This window comes from Pristiophorus japonicus, chromosome 21 (genome assembly GCF_044704955.1).
Source record: "Pristiophorus japonicus isolate sPriJap1 chromosome 21, sPriJap1.hap1, whole genome shotgun sequence".
NCBI classification, from domain to species: Eukaryota; Metazoa; Chordata; class Chondrichthyes; family Pristiophoridae; genus Pristiophorus; species Pristiophorus japonicus.
Genome location: NC_091997.1, coordinates 61413556 through 61432635, shown reverse-complemented (window position 1 = coordinate 61432635; position 19080 = coordinate 61413556). Strand labels below are relative to the sequence as shown.

The following is a 19080-nucleotide window of genomic DNA, read 5'->3' as shown; positions in this document are numbered from 1 at the left end:
GTGAGATGGGATGCCTCACATGTCGGCATCACCAATCTCCTCCCCCCATAGACTGAAATGGTGGCCTCTACTTGCAGATGGTGACTCGGACAGCACCGACCAGTGCACACCATCCACCTCTGGTACACAGAGGAGTGTTGTCCCAACTTCTCCCACCCCAACATTGTCACCAGCCAAAAACTTTGGCTCCCTCCTCCACCCCCCTCCCCCCAAGATCACCCATATCTACCGAACCCAACTCCGCCATCCAGAGTGCGGAAGAACAGGAGAGAGATGAGGGAGAAGTGGTCGAGCCACTTGAGGTAGAGGAGCTGGGAGAGGAGGACAGCAGTCTCCTGATGTGTGTGCCACCTGTCCGGAGGTCCTCGGCGTGGGGTCCGAATTCCTGGGCTTCGAACTGGAGGAACCAGGAAGAAGTGCTGGCAGGCACAGAGGCCGTGGCTCTAAATCAGCCAAGATGCGTGGACCCACCAACACCCAACACCCAACACCCACCTGAGGACTCAGGACAGCTCATGGCTATTTACCAAATGGTGCAGCTATCGAGGACCAGTGTGGGGATGGGTCGTGACCCGCTGCAGACCATGGCTGGGGTAGCTGCCACCATCGAGACCTTTGCTCAACACCACACTGACAACATGGAGCGGCTCATTAGTGCATTGGAGCACACCAGCGATTCTGTTGAGGCGGTGAGGCAAGCTTGTGGCCAGGTCGTGTAAGCCCTCGTGCCCACACCCTCAAGGCAGATGGATCCCAAGGAACCTGAGATGCTGGAGCCTTCAGTCACGCCCCCTACTTTCTCACCAAGACAGACACGTCTGCAGATATCCGGCTGCCCCCTGCACAACCTGCTGAAGCAGAGGTACTGAGGGGCAGGTGCACGGCATACTGTGTTGAAGGCGGGGCAAAGAAGAGGACCATGGGCCTCACATCGAGGGGGATGGGGGAAGAGAGGTGGCGGTAGCGTGTAGAAGGGTAGGTGTTGGTGGTGCAAATGTTCATCATGTTACAGGTTGAACCTCCCTTATCCAGAACTCCCTTATCCAGAATCACCCCTCGTCCAGAACCATTCCCGGCCACCGGGTGGCACATGCTCAGAACTCCGACATGAACAAATTGAAAATTGAAGTCCTTCCTCACTACCGACACTGCGCACCACCCCCCCCCGCCCCCCATGATCTCTCTGCCACACTCCCGGTCCCAAGCCAGCCAGCCCCGATATCCCCTTGCTCAGTACCTGCACCATCCAATTTAATGTGACCACCCCTCGTCCGGAACAGGCCAGGTCCCGAGGATTCTGGATAAGGGAGGTTGAACCTGTGTTATGTTATGTCACTTTTAGTATGCTGGGATTTTAATCCAGTCACATTGTTCACTCTCTCTTGGTCAGTGTCTCTTTTTTACATAATGCGTGGTGCCTTCTGAAAAAAACACAGCTCTCCCTCGGGTCTTTGCTCTGAGAGGAATATCTTGCCCTACACATAATGTATAATGGGCCCTGATATCAAGCCATAGTGAAACGACAAGTAAGGGTTACCGATGCAGGAAGGCTGCCGTTTAGTGCCAGTCAGTTGAACTACTTGCAGGGAACATATTAAGGCTTGCACTTCAACCCACTTTTTATTACGACATACATCGCGCAGTGCCTGCGATGACATGGTCATCAGTGACATTGCAATTCATTATATGTATTTTTCCAGCTTCCATACCTCATGTCATGTTGTTCTCACTATCACTTGCAATGTGCTGCCATAGCTTTACATCTTCTGACTGTCGCTTAATCACTGACATAAGCTCATACCATCGGTACAGTCACAATCTGTCACTAAACATGGTCCGCCTGAAATGGTGTCCGCACTCTCGTAGGGCATCCCCATTGAGCCTTTAACATCTCTCGATACTTAGTGCTGCTTCCCCTGCCATACCTTCCCTTCAACAGAGTCATATGGATTTCATTTCTCAACTGTCTATGTCTGGGTTAAGGTCCATCCCATCAAGATTTCAGAGCCACTTATAATTCTCCAGCATCTGCCCGATACCTGGGAAGTGGAGCGCTGCAGGACTCTCTTCCCCCCGCCGCCCGACTCTCAGCCCGACTCTCAGCCCACTCACAGGGCTCTCAGCCCGCTACCGCTCTCAGCCCGCTCACAGGACTCACAGCCCGCTCACAGCCCACTCACAGGACTCACCGCCCGCTCACAGCCCGCTACCGCTCTCAGCCCACTCACAGGACTCTCAGCCCGCTCACAGGACTCACAGCCCACTCACAGCCCACTCACAGGACTCACAGCCCACTCACAGGACTCACAGCCCGCTACCGCTCTCAGCCCGCTCACCGCCCGCTCACAGCCCACTCACAGGACTCACAGCCCGCTCACAGCCCACTCACAGGACTCACCGCCCGCTCACAGCCCGCTACCGCTCTCAGCCCGCTCACCGCCCGCTCACACCAGCTTTTTGCCAGCGGTCCTTCTGGTGGGTGGATGGATCTTAGTGCATCGCGCCTGAGGAAAATGCTGGATTTCCCGCCTCCAGCAAGGGCGGGCAGCAGCATGTCGCTCCGGCAGAACCTCCGCGACCAATCTCCCGCCAGGCGGCAGGTGGGCGGTACCGGAGGAATCTCTTTTTTTTTTTAAATCTCAGCGGCTGTGGGCAACACTTCCACCAACTTCGGCTCCATAGAGTACAAAAGCATGGAAATTCTGCTGAACCTGTATAAAACACCGGTTCAGCCTCAACTGGAGTATTGTGTCCAATTCTGGGCATCGTACTTTAGGAAGGATGTGAAGAAAAGATTTAAAAAAGAGAGGGAGCAGAACAGATTTACGAGAATGATTCCAGGGATGAGGGACTTCAGTTACTTGGATAGACTGGAGAACCTGGGGTTGTTCTCCTTGGAGCAGAGGAGGTTGAGAGGAGATTTGATCGAGGTGTTCAATAACATGAGGGGTCTGGACAGAGGAGACCGAGAGGGGGAGAAATTCCCAGCGCCCCGTTTGGGGGCGGTAACTCAGTCAGGGAAGGACTTCCTGTATCCGGCGCGGAAGTTCTATCCCGGCTGCGAAATTTGAGTTACCCCCCCTCACAGGAAGAGGAGCGCGATGTCGTACGCTCTACTTCCTGTTGTGGGGGTATCCGGGGCACTCGGGCAGGATTGGCAGCACTATGTGGCTTCCTACAGGAGGCGCTAATGGTAGGTGTACAACAAGGGAATTTTGGCGCCAGAGTAACTGTTCCCATTGGCAGATGGGTCGAGAACCAGAGGACATGATTTAAGGTGATTGACATAAGAAACAACCTTTTCACGCAGTGAGTGGTTAGGATCTGGAATGCATGGCCTGAAAGGCTGGTGGAGGCAGACTCAATCACTGCTTTCAAAAGGAAGTTGAATAAGTAGCTGAAAGAAAAGGCTGTTCAGAGAAGGTTCACTCGGTTGATTCCAGAGATGAGGGGTTGACTTGTGAAGATAGGTTGAGTAGGTTGGGCCTATACTCATTGTACTCATTGGAGTTCAGAAGAATGAGAGGTGATTTTATCGAAACATATAAGATAATGAGGGGGCTCGACAATGTGGATGCAGAGAGGATGTTTCCACTCATGTGGGAAACTAAAACTAGGGTCTGTGGGGCCTAAATTGATGAAGGCCAAGGCCTGCCCAAGTGCTGCCCAAAGGACCGCGAGAGACCTTTGCCTGGAAGGTGCCTCTAAAAGAGGTGGCAGTACTGCCTGGTGGTCAAACAATGGCAACGGGCGGGAGCGCTCAATCTCGGCGACAAAGGCTCTTGCCGCTCAAGTGCTCCGAGGATGGAGTCGGACCCAGGGAGGGTGGAAGACCTGCAAATAAAAATAATGGAAAACAAAAACCCAATGAACACCTTCAGGGGACCCCATCCAGGTAAGTTTCTGTTTAAAAAAAAACATGTTAAATATTTTCACGAACCTTTTTTTCCCTTCTTCGTACCGACCGACGGGGTTGGACCTGCCTCCATGCAACGGTCCTTGCCCCTGTTGGCACCGACTCCAGCCCGCACCAATCTGGTATCCTAGCGGGCGGGAAGCCACTTGCACTACTTGGCCACCAGAGGACGTCAGCGGGCGGTTCCCGGTGGTACTTCCCTGCTGCCCGCTCCAGCCAAAGTGGAAACTGGGAGAGCGAGGAAACCAGAGGCAAAGCTCGGCGGCAGCAGTGGGTGGTAAGGCCACCAATATCGGGCCCTATGTCTGAGAATAAGTGGCCGTACATTTAAAACTGAGATGAGGAGTGTTAAGTTCAGAATAACTCCACGAGACTGTGTTGGAAGCTCAAACCATTGTGACCTTGGTCTCTTTAATATAATTCCAAAGTGAGGCAGCAGGGTGGTGAACTGCCTTTTATACCTGCTTGCACCAGGGTACACAGGTGACCCATAGGTCTCCCACAGGTGTGCCCTGTCCTGGCCATTCTTACACACAGGTGAGGTTCACATACATAACATCATTTCCCCCCAAAGTCTTGAGTACAAGTTATTTACAGGTTGAGGCGATCTGGCGGTCTGCGTTCCCTGGTCAGATCACTTGAGTTGACATCCTGGCCTGGGTGAGTTGGTCGGATCATTGCTGCTCGGCAGCTCGGCTGGTCTGATCGGACTGTTGGGCAAGGTGGATTCATCCTCGTGGTTGACGGCGAGGTCGATTGCTGGTTGGGTGTGTGTTGGTGGATCATAGATGGTAGGGTCTTCATCAAACTGTTCTTGGTGGTCCGTGAATCGCAGTTTGGACTGATCATTCAACCTTTCACAACAAACACTCTATTCCCCTCCTTGGCTAAGACAGTGCCAACTATCCACTTGGGACCGTGACCATAATTTAGAAGAAACACCAGATCGTTAACCTCAATGTCACGCGAGGCCGCCGCGCGATCGTGGTACACGTTATGCCGGTGACGCCGGGTTTCTACATGATCATTGAGATCCGGGTGGACTAGGGAGAGCCTGGTTTTGAGTGCTCTCTTCATTAACAATTCTGCGGGGGGAACCCCGGTGAGTGAGTGGGGGTGCGTCCGGTAGCTGAGCAGGACCCTGAATAACCGGGTCTGCAAGGAGTCATCCGTTATGCATCTCAAGCTTTGCTTGATTGTTTGGACTGCCCATTCCGCTGGCTGTTGGATGCGGGCTTAAATGGGGCAGATCTGACATGGTGATGCCATTGCGGTCATGAATTCCGAGCTGGTGAAGCATGGTCCATTGTCACTGACAAGGACGTCGGGCAAACCATGGGTGGCAAACGTGGCCCTGAGGCTTTCAATAGTGGCAGTGGACATATATGATATTATTATACATTCAATCCATTTTGAGTAAGCGTCCACTGCTACTAGAAACATCTTCCCTAGAAAAGGGCCAGTGAAATCTACGTGGACCCTGGACCACGGTTTGGAGGGCCATGACCACAGGCTCAGGGGGACCTCCCTAGGTACGTTGCTCAGCCGTGAGCAAGTGTCGCATTGATGTATGCATGACTCTAATTTGTGCGACCTGGCGATAGCCTTCATCATGACTATGCCTGGGTGGGTACTGTGTAGGTCGCGTATAAACATTTCCCTGCCCTTTTTGGGGGCGATTACTCCATAGGAGGCAATCCAACTGGACTGGCAGTTCGACCTTGCGTCGGTGAAAGGGCTTAATTTCCTCTTGCATTTCTCCGGAACCGCCAACCAGCTCCCGTTGAGGATGTATCTTTTTACGAGTGATAACAGGAGGTCTTGGCTGGTCCAGGTCCTGATCTGGCGAGCATTGATGGGTGACCCCTCGCTCTCGAAAGCATCCATTGCCAGAAGCAAGTCTGCGGCTTGTGCCATTTCCACCCCGGTGGTGGGCAATGGCAACCGACTGAGGGCATCAGCGCAGTTCTCTGTGCCTGGTCTGTGGTGGATTACATAGTTGTATGTAGACAATGTTAGTGCCCAACTTTGCATTCGTGACGAAGCACTGGTGTTGATACCTTTGCTTTCTGAGAGCCAAGAAGTAAGCGGTTTGTGGTCGGTTTCGAGCTCGAACCGGAAACCAAATAGGTATTGGTGCATTTTCTTAACCCCGTATACTCAAGCCAACGCTTCTTTCTCAATTATACTGTAGGTTCTTTCAGCCTCGGATAAACTTCTGGACACATATGCAACCGGTTGCAGTTTGCCTGACACATTTGCTTGCTGTAACACACAACCGACCCCGTACGACGATGCATCACATGCTAGTACTAAACGTTTACATGGGTCATACAATACAGGTAACTTGTTAGAGCATAGCAGGTTTCTGGCCTTGTTAAGGCTGTTTCTTGAAATTTACCCCAAACTCTGTCATCACCCTTGCATAGCAACAAATGCAAGGGCTCCAGCAAAGTGCTCAACCCTGGTAGAAAGTTACCAAAGTAGTTGAGGAGTCCCAGGAATGAACGCAGCTCCATCGCATTCTGTGGTCTGGGTGCATTCTTGATAGCCTATGTCTTGGAGTCGGTGAGTCTGATGCCATCCGCCGCAATCTTTCTCCCAGAAATTCGACCTCTGGTACCAGGAAAACACACTTGGAGCGTTTCAGTCTGAGTCCCACTCTCTCTAGTCGCTTTAGAACCTCTTCCAGGTTGTGCAAGTGTTCGGTGGTGTCACGACCAGTGATCAAGATGTCGTCCTGGAACACCACTGTGCATGGAACCGATTTCAGCAGACTCTCCATGTTCCTCTGGAAGATGGCCACCACCGAGCGAATCCCAGAGGGGCATCTGTGGTACATGAACGGTCCTTTGTGTGTGTTGATGCACATCAACTTCTTTGACGGTTCAGCCAGCTCCTGTGTCATGTAAGTGGAGGTTAGGTCTAGCTTGGTGAAATACTTTCCCTCTGCTAGCGTTGCGAATAAGTCCTCCAGATTGGGTAGTGGGTACTGATCCTGTAACGAGACTCAGTTGATCGTCACCTTGTAGTCCCCGCAGATTCTGACCGTCCCATTGCTCTTTAGTACCGGCATGATTGGACTGGCCCATTCATTGAACTCAACTGATAATATAAATCCCTCGCGTTGAAGTCTGTGCAGCTCAATTTCGACTTTCTCCCACATCATATAGGGAACCGCTCAGGCCTTGTGATGAACGGGCCATGCCCCAGGAACAAGATGGATCTGCTGTTTGGCGCCTGTGAAGTTGCCGATGCCTGGCTCAAAGTCGCCGGGAATTTGTTTAGCGCCTGGGCGCAAAGGGCATCATCCACCGAGGACAGTGCTGATGTCATCCCAGTTCCACCGGATCTTGCCCAGCCAGCTCCTGCCGAACAACGTTGGGCCATCGCCTGGTACACTCCATAGTGGTAAATCATGCACCCGTCCGACATACGATACTTTCACTGCCGCACTGCCGATAACTGGTATGAATTCTTTGGTGTAAGTGCGCAGTGTGATGTGGTTCGGGCTCAGTTTTGGCCTCTGTGCCTTGTTACTCCACAGTTTCTCAAAAGCCTTCTGGCTCATAATTGATTGACTCGCCCCTGTGTCCAATTCCACGGAGACTGAAATGCCGTTAAGTTTGACTATTAACATTATCGGAGGGCTTTTGGTGGTGAAGGTGCGTACCCCATACACTTCCTCCTCATCCTCCGGTTGAGTTCCCTCTCCTCGTTCAGCATGCCTCTCTGCTGACTTTGCCACGTGGTGAGTCAGAGGTCGTTTGCACAATCGCTGGAGGTGCCCCATTGTTCCACAGCCCTTGCACACGTAGTGCTTGAATCGACATTGATGGGCTCTGTGACTGCCCCAGCCAGCGCCAGCATGGTGTTAATGGATTCACATTAGCACTTCCCAGTGGCCTCTGAGTCACCCTGGGTCTGGCCTCTGTGGTCGTGTGGGCCCTACCATGTACAGTTCTGCCTGCTGAAGGCATTATTTTAAACACAGTACTTGCCCGTTGAGCTTCGATTCTGTGATGATATCTGTTTCGTGTTGTTGTTCATGGATGTGAAGGCTTAGGCTATCGCGATGGCCTTGCTCAGATCCAGGGATTCGGCAGACAGCAGTTTGCGAAGAATGACCTCGTGGCCAATTCCAAACACGAAAAAGTCCCGCAACATTTCCCCCAAGGATCCTGCAAAGTCTCACTGCCCCACAAGGCGCCTTAGGTTGGCGACAAAACTCGCCACGTTCTGGCTCTCGGAGCGACGGTGCGTGTAAAAGAGGTACCTGGTCATCAGGATGCTCTCCTTTGGCTTGAGGTGTTCCTTAGCCAACGTACACAGCTCTGCGTAAGATTTGACCGTTAGTTTGACCAGTGCCAGCAAATTTGTAAGGAGGCCATATACCATTGACCCACATGCAGTGAGGAGAATCGTCCTGCGCTTGATCCCTGTTTCAGACGTGTCTAATTCGTTGGCCACAAAGTACTGGTTGAGGCGCTCAACGAAGGCTCCCCAATCATCACCCTCAACAAATCTCTCAAGAATACCAATGGCAGCCATTTTCGCGTGAAAGTTCGTGATCTGTAACTCGTCGCCAGTTGTTAAATTCAGAATAACTCCATGAGACTGTGTTGTAAGCTCAAACCATTGTGACCTTGGTCTCTTTAATATAACTCCAAAGTGAGGCAGCAGCATGGTGGACTGCCTTTTATACCTGCTTGCACCAGGGTACACAGGTGACCCATAGGTGTCCCACAGGTGTGCCCGCTAGTGGCAAGTCTTACACACAGGTGAGGTTCACATACATAACAAAGAGGAATTTCTTCTCTTAGAGGGTTGTAAATCTATGGAATTCTCTCACCCAGAGAGCTGTGGAGGCTGGGACATTGAATATATTTAAGGCGGAGATGGACAGATTTTTGAGCGATAAGGGAATAAAGGATTATGGTGAGCGGGCAGGGAAGTGGAGCTGAGTCCATGATCAGATCAGCCATGCTCTTATTAAATGGTGGAGCAGGCTCGAGGGGCCGTATGTCCTACTCCTGCTCCTATTTCTTATGTTCTTAAAGTTTGCAAGGCTACGGGGAAAGGACGGGGGAGTGGGACTAACTGAAGTGCTCTTTCAGAGAGCCGGCACGGGCTCGAAGGGACATAGAAACATAGAAACAGAGAAATATAGAAAATAGGTGCAGGAGTAGGCCATTCGGCCCTTCTAGCCTGCACCGCCATTCAATGAGTTCATGGCTGAACATTCAACTTCAGTACCCCATTCCTGCTTTCTCGCCATACCCCTTGATCCCCCTAGTAGTAAGGACCTCATCTAACTCCTTTTTGAATATATTTAGTGAATTGGCCTCAACAACTTTCTGTGGTAGAGAATTCCACAGGTTCACCACTCTCTGGGTGAAGAAGTTCCTCCGCATCTCGGTCCTAAATGGCTTACCCCTTATCCTTAGACTGTGACCTCTGGTTCTGGACTTCCCCAACATTGGGAACATTCTTCCTGCATCTAACCTGTCTAATCCCGTCAGAATTTTAAATGTTTCTATGAGGTCCCCTCTCATTCTTCTGAACTCCAGTGAATACAAGCCCAGTTGATCCAGTCTTTCTTGATAGGTCAGTCCCGCCATCCCGGGAATCAGTCTGGTGAACCTTCGCTGCACTCCCTCAATAGCAAGAATGTCCTTCCTCAGGTTAGGAGACCAAAACTGTACACAATACTCCAGGTGTGGCCTCACCAATGCCCTGTACAACTGTAGCAACACCTCCCTGCCCCTGTACTCAAATCCCCTTGCTATGAAGGCCAACATGCCATTTGCTTTCTTAACCGCCTGCTGCACCTGCATGCCAACCTTCAATGACTGATGAACCATGACACCCAGGTCTCTTTGCACCTCCCCTTTTCCTAATCTGTCACCATTCAGATAATAGTCTGTCTCTCTGTTTTTACCACCAAAGTGGATAACCTTACATTTATCCACATTATACTTCATCTGCCATGCATTTGCCCACTCACCTAACCTATCCAAGTCGCTCTGCAGCCTCACAGCATCCTCCTCGCAGCTCACACTGCCACCCAACTTAGTGTCATCCGCAAATTTGGAGATACTACATTTAATCCCCTCATCTAAATCATTAATGTACAGTGTAAACAGCTGGGGCCCCAGCACAGAACCTTGCGGTACCCCACTAGTCACTGCCTGCCATTCTGAAAAGTACCCATTTACTCCTACTCTTTGCTTCCTGTCTGACAACCAGTTCTCAATCCATGTCAGCACACTACCCCCAATCCCATGTGCTCTAACTTTGCACATCAATCTCTTGTGTGGGACCTTGTCGAACGCCTTCTGAAAGTCCAAATATACCACATCAACTGGTTCTCCCTTGTCCACTCTACTGGAAACATCCTCAAAAAATTCCAGAAGATTTGTCAAGCATGATTTCCCTTTCACAAATCCATGCTGACTTGGACCTATCATGTCACCTCTTTCCAAATGCACTGCTATGACATCCTTAATAATTGATTCCATCATTTTACCCACTACCGATGTCAGGCTGACCGGTCTGTAATTCCCTGTTTTCTCTCTCCCTCCTTTTTTAAAAAGTGGTGTTACATTGGCTACCCTCCACTCTATAGGAACTGATCCAGAGTCAATGGAATGTTGGAAAATGACTGTCAATGCATCCACTATTTCCAAGGCCACCTCCTTAAGTACTCTGGGATGCAGTCCATCAGGCCCTGGGGATTTATCGGCCTTCAATCCCATCAATTTCCCCAACACAATTTCCCGGCTAATAAGGATTTCCCTCAGTTCCTGCTCCTTACTAGACCCCCCGACCCCTTTTATAACCGGAAGGTTGTTTGTGTCCTCCTTCGTGAATACCGAACCAAAGTACTTGTTCAATTGGTCCGCCATTTCTTTGTTCCCCGTTATGACTTCCCCTGATTCTGACTGCAGGGGACCTACGTTTGTCTTTACTAACCTTTTTCTCTTTACATATCTATAGAAAGTTTTGCAATCCGTCTTAATGTTCCCTGCAAGCTTCTTCTCATACTCCATTTTCCCTGCCCTAATCAAACCCTTTGTCCTCCTCTGCTGAGTTCTAAATTTCTCCCAGTCCCCAGGTTCGCTGCTATTTCTGGCCAATTTGTATGCCGCTTCCTTGGCTTTAATACTATCCCTGATTTCCCTTGATAGCCACGGTTGAGCCACCTTCACTTTTTTATTTTTATGCCAGACAGGAATGTACAATTGTTGTAGTTCATCCATGCGGTCTCTAAATGTCTGCCATTGCCCATCCACAGTCAACCCCTTAAGTATCATTCGCCAATCCATCCCAGCCAATTCACGCCTCATACCTTCAAAGTTAGCCTTCTTTAAGTTCTGGACCATGGTCTCTGAATTAACTGTTTCACTCTCCATCCTGATGCAGAATTCCACCATATTATGGTCACTCTTCCTCAAGGGGCCTCGCACAATGAGATTGCTAATTAATCCTCTCTCATTACATAACACCCAGTCTAAGATGGCCTCCCCCCCAGTTGGTTCCTCGACATATTGGTCTAAAAAATCATCCCTTATGCACTCCAGGAAATCCTCCTCCACCGTATTGCTTCCAGTTTGGCTGGCCCAATCTATGTGCATATTAAAGTCACCCATTATAACTGCTGCACCTTTATTGCATGCACCCCTAATTTCCTGTTTGATGCCCTCCAGAACATCACTACTACTGTTTGGAGGTCTGTACACAACTCCCACTAACGTTTTTTGCCCTTTGGTGTTCTGTAGCTCTACCCATATAGATTCCACATCATCCAAGCTAATGTCCTTCCTAACTATTGCCTTAATCTCCTTAACCAGCAATGCTACCCCACCTCCTTTTCCTTTTATTCTATCCTTCCTGAATGTTGAATACCCCTGGATGTTGAGTTCCCAGCCCTGATCATCCTGGAGCCACGTCTCCGTAATCCCAATCACATCATATTTGTTAACATCTATTTGCACAGTTAATTCATCCACCTTATTGCGGATACTCCTTGCATTAAGACACAAAGCCTTTAGGCTTGTTTTTTTTAACACCCTCTGTCCTTTTAGAATTTTGCTGTACAATGGTCCTTTTTGTTCTTTGCCTTGGGTTTCTCTGTCCTCCACTTTTCCTCATCTCCTTTCTGTCTTTTGCTTTTGCCTCCTTTTTGTTTCCCTCTATCTCCCTGCATTGGTTCCCATCCCCCTGCCATATTAGTTTAACTCCTCTTCCATGCTGTAACCATTCTATGATTCTATGATTTGTGCACATATACCCCAGGTTCATGCACCTCTTTTAGGATTGTACCCTTTAGTTTATTTCGCCTCTCCTCGTTCTTCCTACCAAAATGTATCACTTTTCACTTTTCTGCGTTAAATTTAATCTGCCACGTGTCCGCCCATTCCACCAGCCTGTCTGTGTCCTCCTGAAGCCGATCACTCTCCTCCTCACTGTTCACTATACTTCCAAGTTTTGTGTCATCTGAAGATTCTGAAATTGTGCCCTGTACACCCACATCCAAGTCATTGATATATATCAAGAAAAGCAGTGGTCCCAATATCGACCTCTGGGGAACATCACTGTATACCTTCCTCCAGTCCGAGAAACAGCCGTTCACCACTACTCTCTGTTTCCTATTACTTGGCCAATTTCGTATCCATGCTGCTACTGTCCCTTTTATTTCATGGGCTTTAACTTTGCTGGCAAGCCTATTATGTGACACTTTATCAAACGACTTTTGGAAGTCCATGTACACCACATTTTACATTAGCAATTTAAATTCCTTAGTATAGTCGAAAGAAAAGCAAGAGACATATCTTACTAACAAATGCAAAATTACATAACTGTCTGAATTATACAAATGTTTCTTTGAGTTTTCATTGAACATTTGATGTCACTGAATGAACCAAAACATTTAGATGCAGATTATTTTTTTTTTGCTGAACTTCAAGATTTCAAAATTCCTAAAATTTTAAGATTTATGACTGCATTAACCAAACAGAGAAGGTGCAGAGCTCATTTGCATGAATTTGTTGTCACGGATGTGATTTCCTCTGTAATTAATGGAGAGGAAAACATCATGGCTGTAGTGCTGAAGACTGCTGTTCCAGAACGAGCCGCACTGCTCCAGTACAACAACAACACTGGCATCCACCTGACAAAATTGCCCAGCTGTATCCTGTTCGCAAAAAACAGGGTGAATCCAATCTGGTCAATTACCAACCCATCAGCCTACCTCAATCATCAGCAAAGTGATGGAAGGTGTCATCGATAGTGCTATCAAATGGGACTTACTCACCAATAACCTGCTCACTGGTACTCAGTTTGGGTTCCTCCAGGACCACTCGGTTCCAGACCTCATTACAGCCTTGGTCCAAACACGGACAACAGAGCTGAATTCCAGAGGTGAGGTGTGAGTGACTGCCCTTGATATCAAGGCAGCATTTAACTAGGTGAGGCACCAAGGGGCCCCAGCAAAACTGAAGTCAGTAGGGACTGGGCGAAAACATTCCACTTCAGCAATGTATTTCTTGATATATATCGATGACATGGACTTGGGTGTACAGGCCAATCATCTCATCTCAGGACATCACTGTAGGTGTTCCTCAGGGCAGTGTCCTAGGCCCAACCATCTTCAGCTACTTGAACAATGACCTTTCCTCCATCATAAGGTCAGAAATGGAAATGTTCGCTGATGATTGCACAGAGTTCAGTTCCATTCGCAACGCCTCAGATAATGAAGCAGACTGTACCCGCATGCAGAAAGACCTGGACCACATCCAAGATTGGGCTGATAATTGGCAAGTAACATTCGTGCCACACAAGTGGCAGGCAATAATTGTTTCCAACAAGAGAGAGTCTAACCACCTTCCCTTGACATTCATTGACGTTACCATCGTCAAATCCCCCAACATCAACATCCTGGGGGTCACCATTGACCAGAAACTTAACTGGACCAGCCACATAAATAGTGAGGCTCCAAGAGCAGGTCAGAGGCTAGGGGGTAGAAATTGCTCTTCGCTGGGAACAGGGCGCATTTGCCCACTTCGCCCGTTCTGGCCACTGTCCTGGATGTAGCAGCCTATCCGGCAAAATTTAGCCCCTTGGGGTTTTTCTCCAGCGGGCCAGAAGTGGATCATCATGGGGCAGAAGTGGGAGCAGAGCGTGGTGGCCGTCACTAGTGGGGCGGAGGTTGAGGCGAGACAGAGTGTCCACAGCTGTCAGTCATCAGCGCCGCGCTGATGATGTCATCGCGCTGGCGCCCTTCAGTTAAAGGGGAGGGTCGCTGCAAATTCTGCAGTTTTCAGTTAGGCCCACTGAGCTACCAGGGAGGGTTTCGGTCAGGACAGTGGCCTGGCACCCAAGACGTATAATTGTTGGGCCGATCTGGCAGTCGGCCGACAAAAAAAATAATGCTGTGGCCGTGGCAGTGCGCCCTGCCCTTTATGGGCGGCCGTGCCGCCATTTCCCAGAATGCACTGACGGCAAAAGCTGTCGGGGATACCGACCAGCGGCGGGGCTGCTCCCGCGGGGCAATTTCAGGTAAGGGTCAATTTTGCGAGGGGCTCCCTGCCAGACGGTAAGGGGTCAGCGCGTGCACGCCGCGGCGAGAAAATGGGCGGAGCAGTCCCAACACCACTCTGCTCTTGAGGAAGGGCAATTTCTAAAATGGCGGCCCCTCCACGGAGAATCGGCGGCCATTCCACGCCACCCCTTGGCCGCCGCTTTCTGGCAGTCAGAAACCTTATCGAAAGGGGCAATTTCGGCCCGAGTATCCTGCAGTGAGTGTCTCAGCTCCTGACTCCCCAAAACCTTACCACCATCTACAAGGCACAATTCAGGAGTGTGACGGAATACTCTCCTCCTGCCTGGATGAGTGCAGTTCGAAACTCAAGAAGCTCGACACTATCCAGAACAAAACAGCCGCTTGATTAGCACCCCATCCACCACCTTCAACACTCACTCCCTCCACCACCGGCGCACCGTGGCTGCAGTGTGCACCATCTACAAGATGCACTGCAGCAACTCGCCAAGGCTTCTTCGACAACACATTCCAAACCTGCGACCACTACCACCTAGAAGGACAAGAGCAGCAGGCGGATGGTAACACCATCACCTGCAAGTTCCCCTCCCAGTCACACACCATCCTGACTTGGAAATATATCGGCCGTTCCTTCAGCTTCACTAGGTCAAAGTTCTGAAACTCCCTCCCTAACAGCACTGTGGGAGCACCTTCACCACACGGACTGCAGCGGTTCAAGGAGGCGGCTCACCACCATCTTCTCAAGGGGCAACTAGGGATGGGCAATAAATGCCGGCCTTGGTAGTGACCACCCACATTCTGTGAATGAATACATTTTTAAAAAGTAATAAACATATATCAATAAAATATGTAAAGGTGAGGAGGGTTGGAGATCCTACAATTTTGTAGGACAGCACTTTATTCGGCAAAGTGTTTTTAGAGTCACTTTTCCTCGTTCGAGCACTATGGAGGTGAAATTGGTCGTGGGCAGTCGTGCAAAAGATGTCAGTAAATTAGCTGGTTATTTCACACCCCACCCAATTTTCTTTTCAGCGTAAATTCATGGGTAACTGTTACAATTTCAATCTTTTGCCTTCAATTTATTTTGAAACCTAATCTTTAAACTGTTCTTTTCTCTTACAGATGAAAGTTGCATAGATAAATATTACAACTGCAATGTGGTGGTACAGGCACGGCTTTGTGTATATTCTTACTACAAGACAGCCTGTTGTGCTTCCTGTACCAGGGTGGCCAACAGGGCAGCAGCATTTCTGGGTCACAGATAATAACCACTTTTAACTGTGTCACTAAATGAAAGGATCGCAGTGAGCAGGTTTACTATATGAACATATGCAATTCTTACAGTTCCAACTGCATTTCTGACAAGCAATATTATTGCAATTACACATTATAGAAATAGCATTTTTATGGAAATCCTTGAATGTGGCTGTCTCTTAATGCCACTTCTTAGAAAGATCCAATTCAATGGTCCTTTTGTCTCCTGTCATCATATCTACCCATCCTGCTCAACACTGAGCCGATTCCAAGTAAAACCTGTTGATTGCAGTGCTGTATGGACTACGATGCTGACAATTATTGGCTACTAAGATCATTCCCTATTTCGACAATAGAGTAAAGCTCAAAAAAGGAAACAAATTGTTCACAATTGCACAGAGTAACATTAGAAACCTTATTTTTTGTTGAATTCTTAATGACCACTATGTATTGGTAAATTGTTCTGGTATTTTCTGTTATATATGTAGACTTGTATTTACTCTGTACAGCCACCAGAGGGCTCATTCCCCGGAGTCTCAAGGAATCCCATAATCCCTCGGGAGCATAGGTATTTAAGGAGGCTTCACAGGTTGGAGAGGCATTCTGGAGACCTGCAATAAAAGACTACGGTCACACTTTACTTTGAGCTCACAGTGTTCAGTCTGACTCTTTCTCCATACTCAACAACAGGCAACGAGAATGGGATCCCTTGGGACTCCGGGGAATGAGGCCTCTGGTGGTTGTACAGGATAAATACAAGTCCACATATATAACATTTTCCATCTAGGAGGGGCTATTAATACTCCAAACATGTCTTACTTCACGGAATCGTTTCTGTAAATCTATGCTGCTTCTGTACTGATGTCCTCACTTGTGTTGGTGCCTCCTGGTAATGCCTTCAGATCGAAATGTGCTGTCTGAACAAAGTATTTCCCAGCTACATTCAACCATGACAATGGCAGTGATGGTATAGAGCTCAAATTGAAGTAAAATTAAACCAGCAGCTCCAAAATTGTATCGCTGCTGTGGAAAGAAAGTTATTCAAATTCGCATTTGAAGATTTTTCTCGGAATAATCATTGTGCACTTATGAAAAGGAAAAGTGTTAACAATAAATTAAAGGAATATGATGTCACAACTCAAGATAATTTAACAGATGGAAGACCTTTTTCAGCACACATACTGATATATCTTGCCAATATACTGATAGCGAAAAGATATCTCCAATCTTTACTTGTTTGTTTTCCAAATATAAAGGTTATCTAGCTGAAACAACAGTGCAGTTCGATGGCTGCTTTGATGGTAAAATAAACAGGAATGTTTCTAAAATACAAGTAGAAAATGCTAGAAATACACAGCAGGTCAATAATCATCTGAAAAACGAGGTATAAGGAGGTATAGTGCTTCATAAGAACTATTTTTAACACTGGCATTACATTCCCATCTGAGGACCTCAATGAGGTTTTTTTGCATAACACAAAGCTCCCTCTCCCTCATTCCCAACATTGATGTTTAATAAAGGTTTAAGCTGGCAAATAAAATAGTTCAAAACACTGACAGTGCTTCTTTGTTAATAACATTCTTAAAGCTATGAAGCACTCCAAGAATAGAGCACGAGTAAGCAAGCATTTATTTCATAGAATCATAGAAATTTACAGCATGGCCCATCGTGTCCGCGTCGGCCAACAAAGGGCAATCCAGCCTAATCCCACTTCCTGCTCTAGGCCCGTAACACTGCAGGTTATTTCAGCTGCTGGGACCTGGGCTTTAAATCCTAAATGAAAGCCTGGAATAGGCAATAATTAAAAACTCAAACTTTTAATGAAAAGTTTGCACAAAGATAATTTTCTGAAATAAATGAATAATTAACCTTCAAATGTGCATATTTCTTTGCCTCAGGGGAAATTGCTCTTACATATTAACAAGAGTCAACCAAAAAGAAAAACTGCAAATAATATAAACATGAAATAAAATAAAAGTCATAGAATCATAGATATTAACGGCACAGAAGGAGGCCATTCGTCCATCATGTTTGCGCTGGCTGAAAAAGAGCTTTCCGACCTAATTCCACTTTCCAGCTCGTAGGTTCCAGCACTACTAGTACATATCCAAGTACTTTTTAAATGTGATGAGGGTTTCTGCCTCAACCACGCTTTCAGGCAGTGAGTTCCAGACCCCCACTACCCTCTCGACCCCTCCAATCCTTCTACCAATTACTTTAAATCTATGCCCCCTGGTTATTGACCTCACTGCTAAGGGAAATACATCCGTCCTATCTACTCTATCTAGGCCCCTCATTATTTTATACACCGCAATCAACTCTCCCCTCAACCGACCCAATCTTTCCTCATTGCTAAAATTCTCCAGTTCTGGCAACCTCCTCGTAAATCTCTTCTGCACCCTCTAGTGCAATCACATTCTTCCTATAAGATGATAACCAGAACTGTACGCAGTACTGTAGCTGTGGCCTAACTCGCTTTTTATACAATTTAAGCATAACCTCCATGCTCTTATATACTATGCCTCGGCTAATAAAGGAAAGTATCCCATATGCTTTCTTAACCACCTTAGCTTCCTGTCCTATCTTTAGGGATCTGTGGACACACAAGCCAAGGTTCCCCTGTCCCTCTACACAGTATCCTGCTGTTTATTGCGTATTCCGTTACCTTGATAGCCTCTCAAATGCATTACCTCACACTTCTCCAGATTGAATTCGATTTGCCATTTTTCTGCCCACCTGACCAGTCCATTGCTATCTTCCTGCAGACTACACTATCAACCACCTGGCCAATTTTTGTATCAGTCGGTCAACATTAGTTCTGAAAGGCCCAATTTTAATCCTGCCTGTTCACCAGACAGTTGGTCAGTTAAAATGTTCACATTGATCACGGTGATTTCTTAAGCTGATCTATTGGGCAGAAGACAAGAAAACCTGCCTAAAGACAGGAGGGTCCTCCGATGATGTAATTGTGGTCCACCTTCGATTTTAACTGGAAGACTGTACTGGGAAGCTGCTGTGGCTTTTCTGCCAGGCCAGTGCAAAAACAGGCCTTGTGGACCAATGGGAGCAGGAATACAACTCCGGAAAACCTTCAGCCTCTCCTGCACTGGGTTTGTCCCCCTCCCCGAGCAACACCCAAAAGCACACTCCCACCCATCGGCCAGGTAGATTAGGTGGGAGACTGACTGAGCCAAGTTGTGGAAGGCCAGACAGTAGATCATCTGTCTCAGCCCTCGCTCAATGACTTTCATCAGGAGTTAAAATAAGCCTCGATTAATCTATTCACCCAAAACATCCTAATCTTTTCTTTTTATGGATGCTGACTGACCTGTTGTGTACAGAATTGTCT

At 48.1% G+C, this 19080-nt stretch overlaps 1 protein-coding gene across 3 annotated transcripts in view; it reads left to right on the top strand.

The window, feature by feature from the left end:
- Positions 1-16211, top strand: part of LOC139234017 (thrombospondin type-1 domain-containing protein 4-like) — a 343337-nt gene extending 327126 nt beyond the window's left edge. For all 3 annotated transcript variants that reach the window (XM_070864853.1, XM_070864851.1, XM_070864852.1), the window contains one exon: positions 15600-16211. In XM_070864853.1, coding sequence (XP_070720954.1) covers positions 15600-15742 — 143 coding nt within the window. In that variant the 3' untranslated portion in view covers positions 15743-16211. The remainder of the gene's footprint in view (positions 1-15599) is intronic.
- The last annotated feature ends 2869 nt before the right edge of the window (positions 16212-19080 follow it).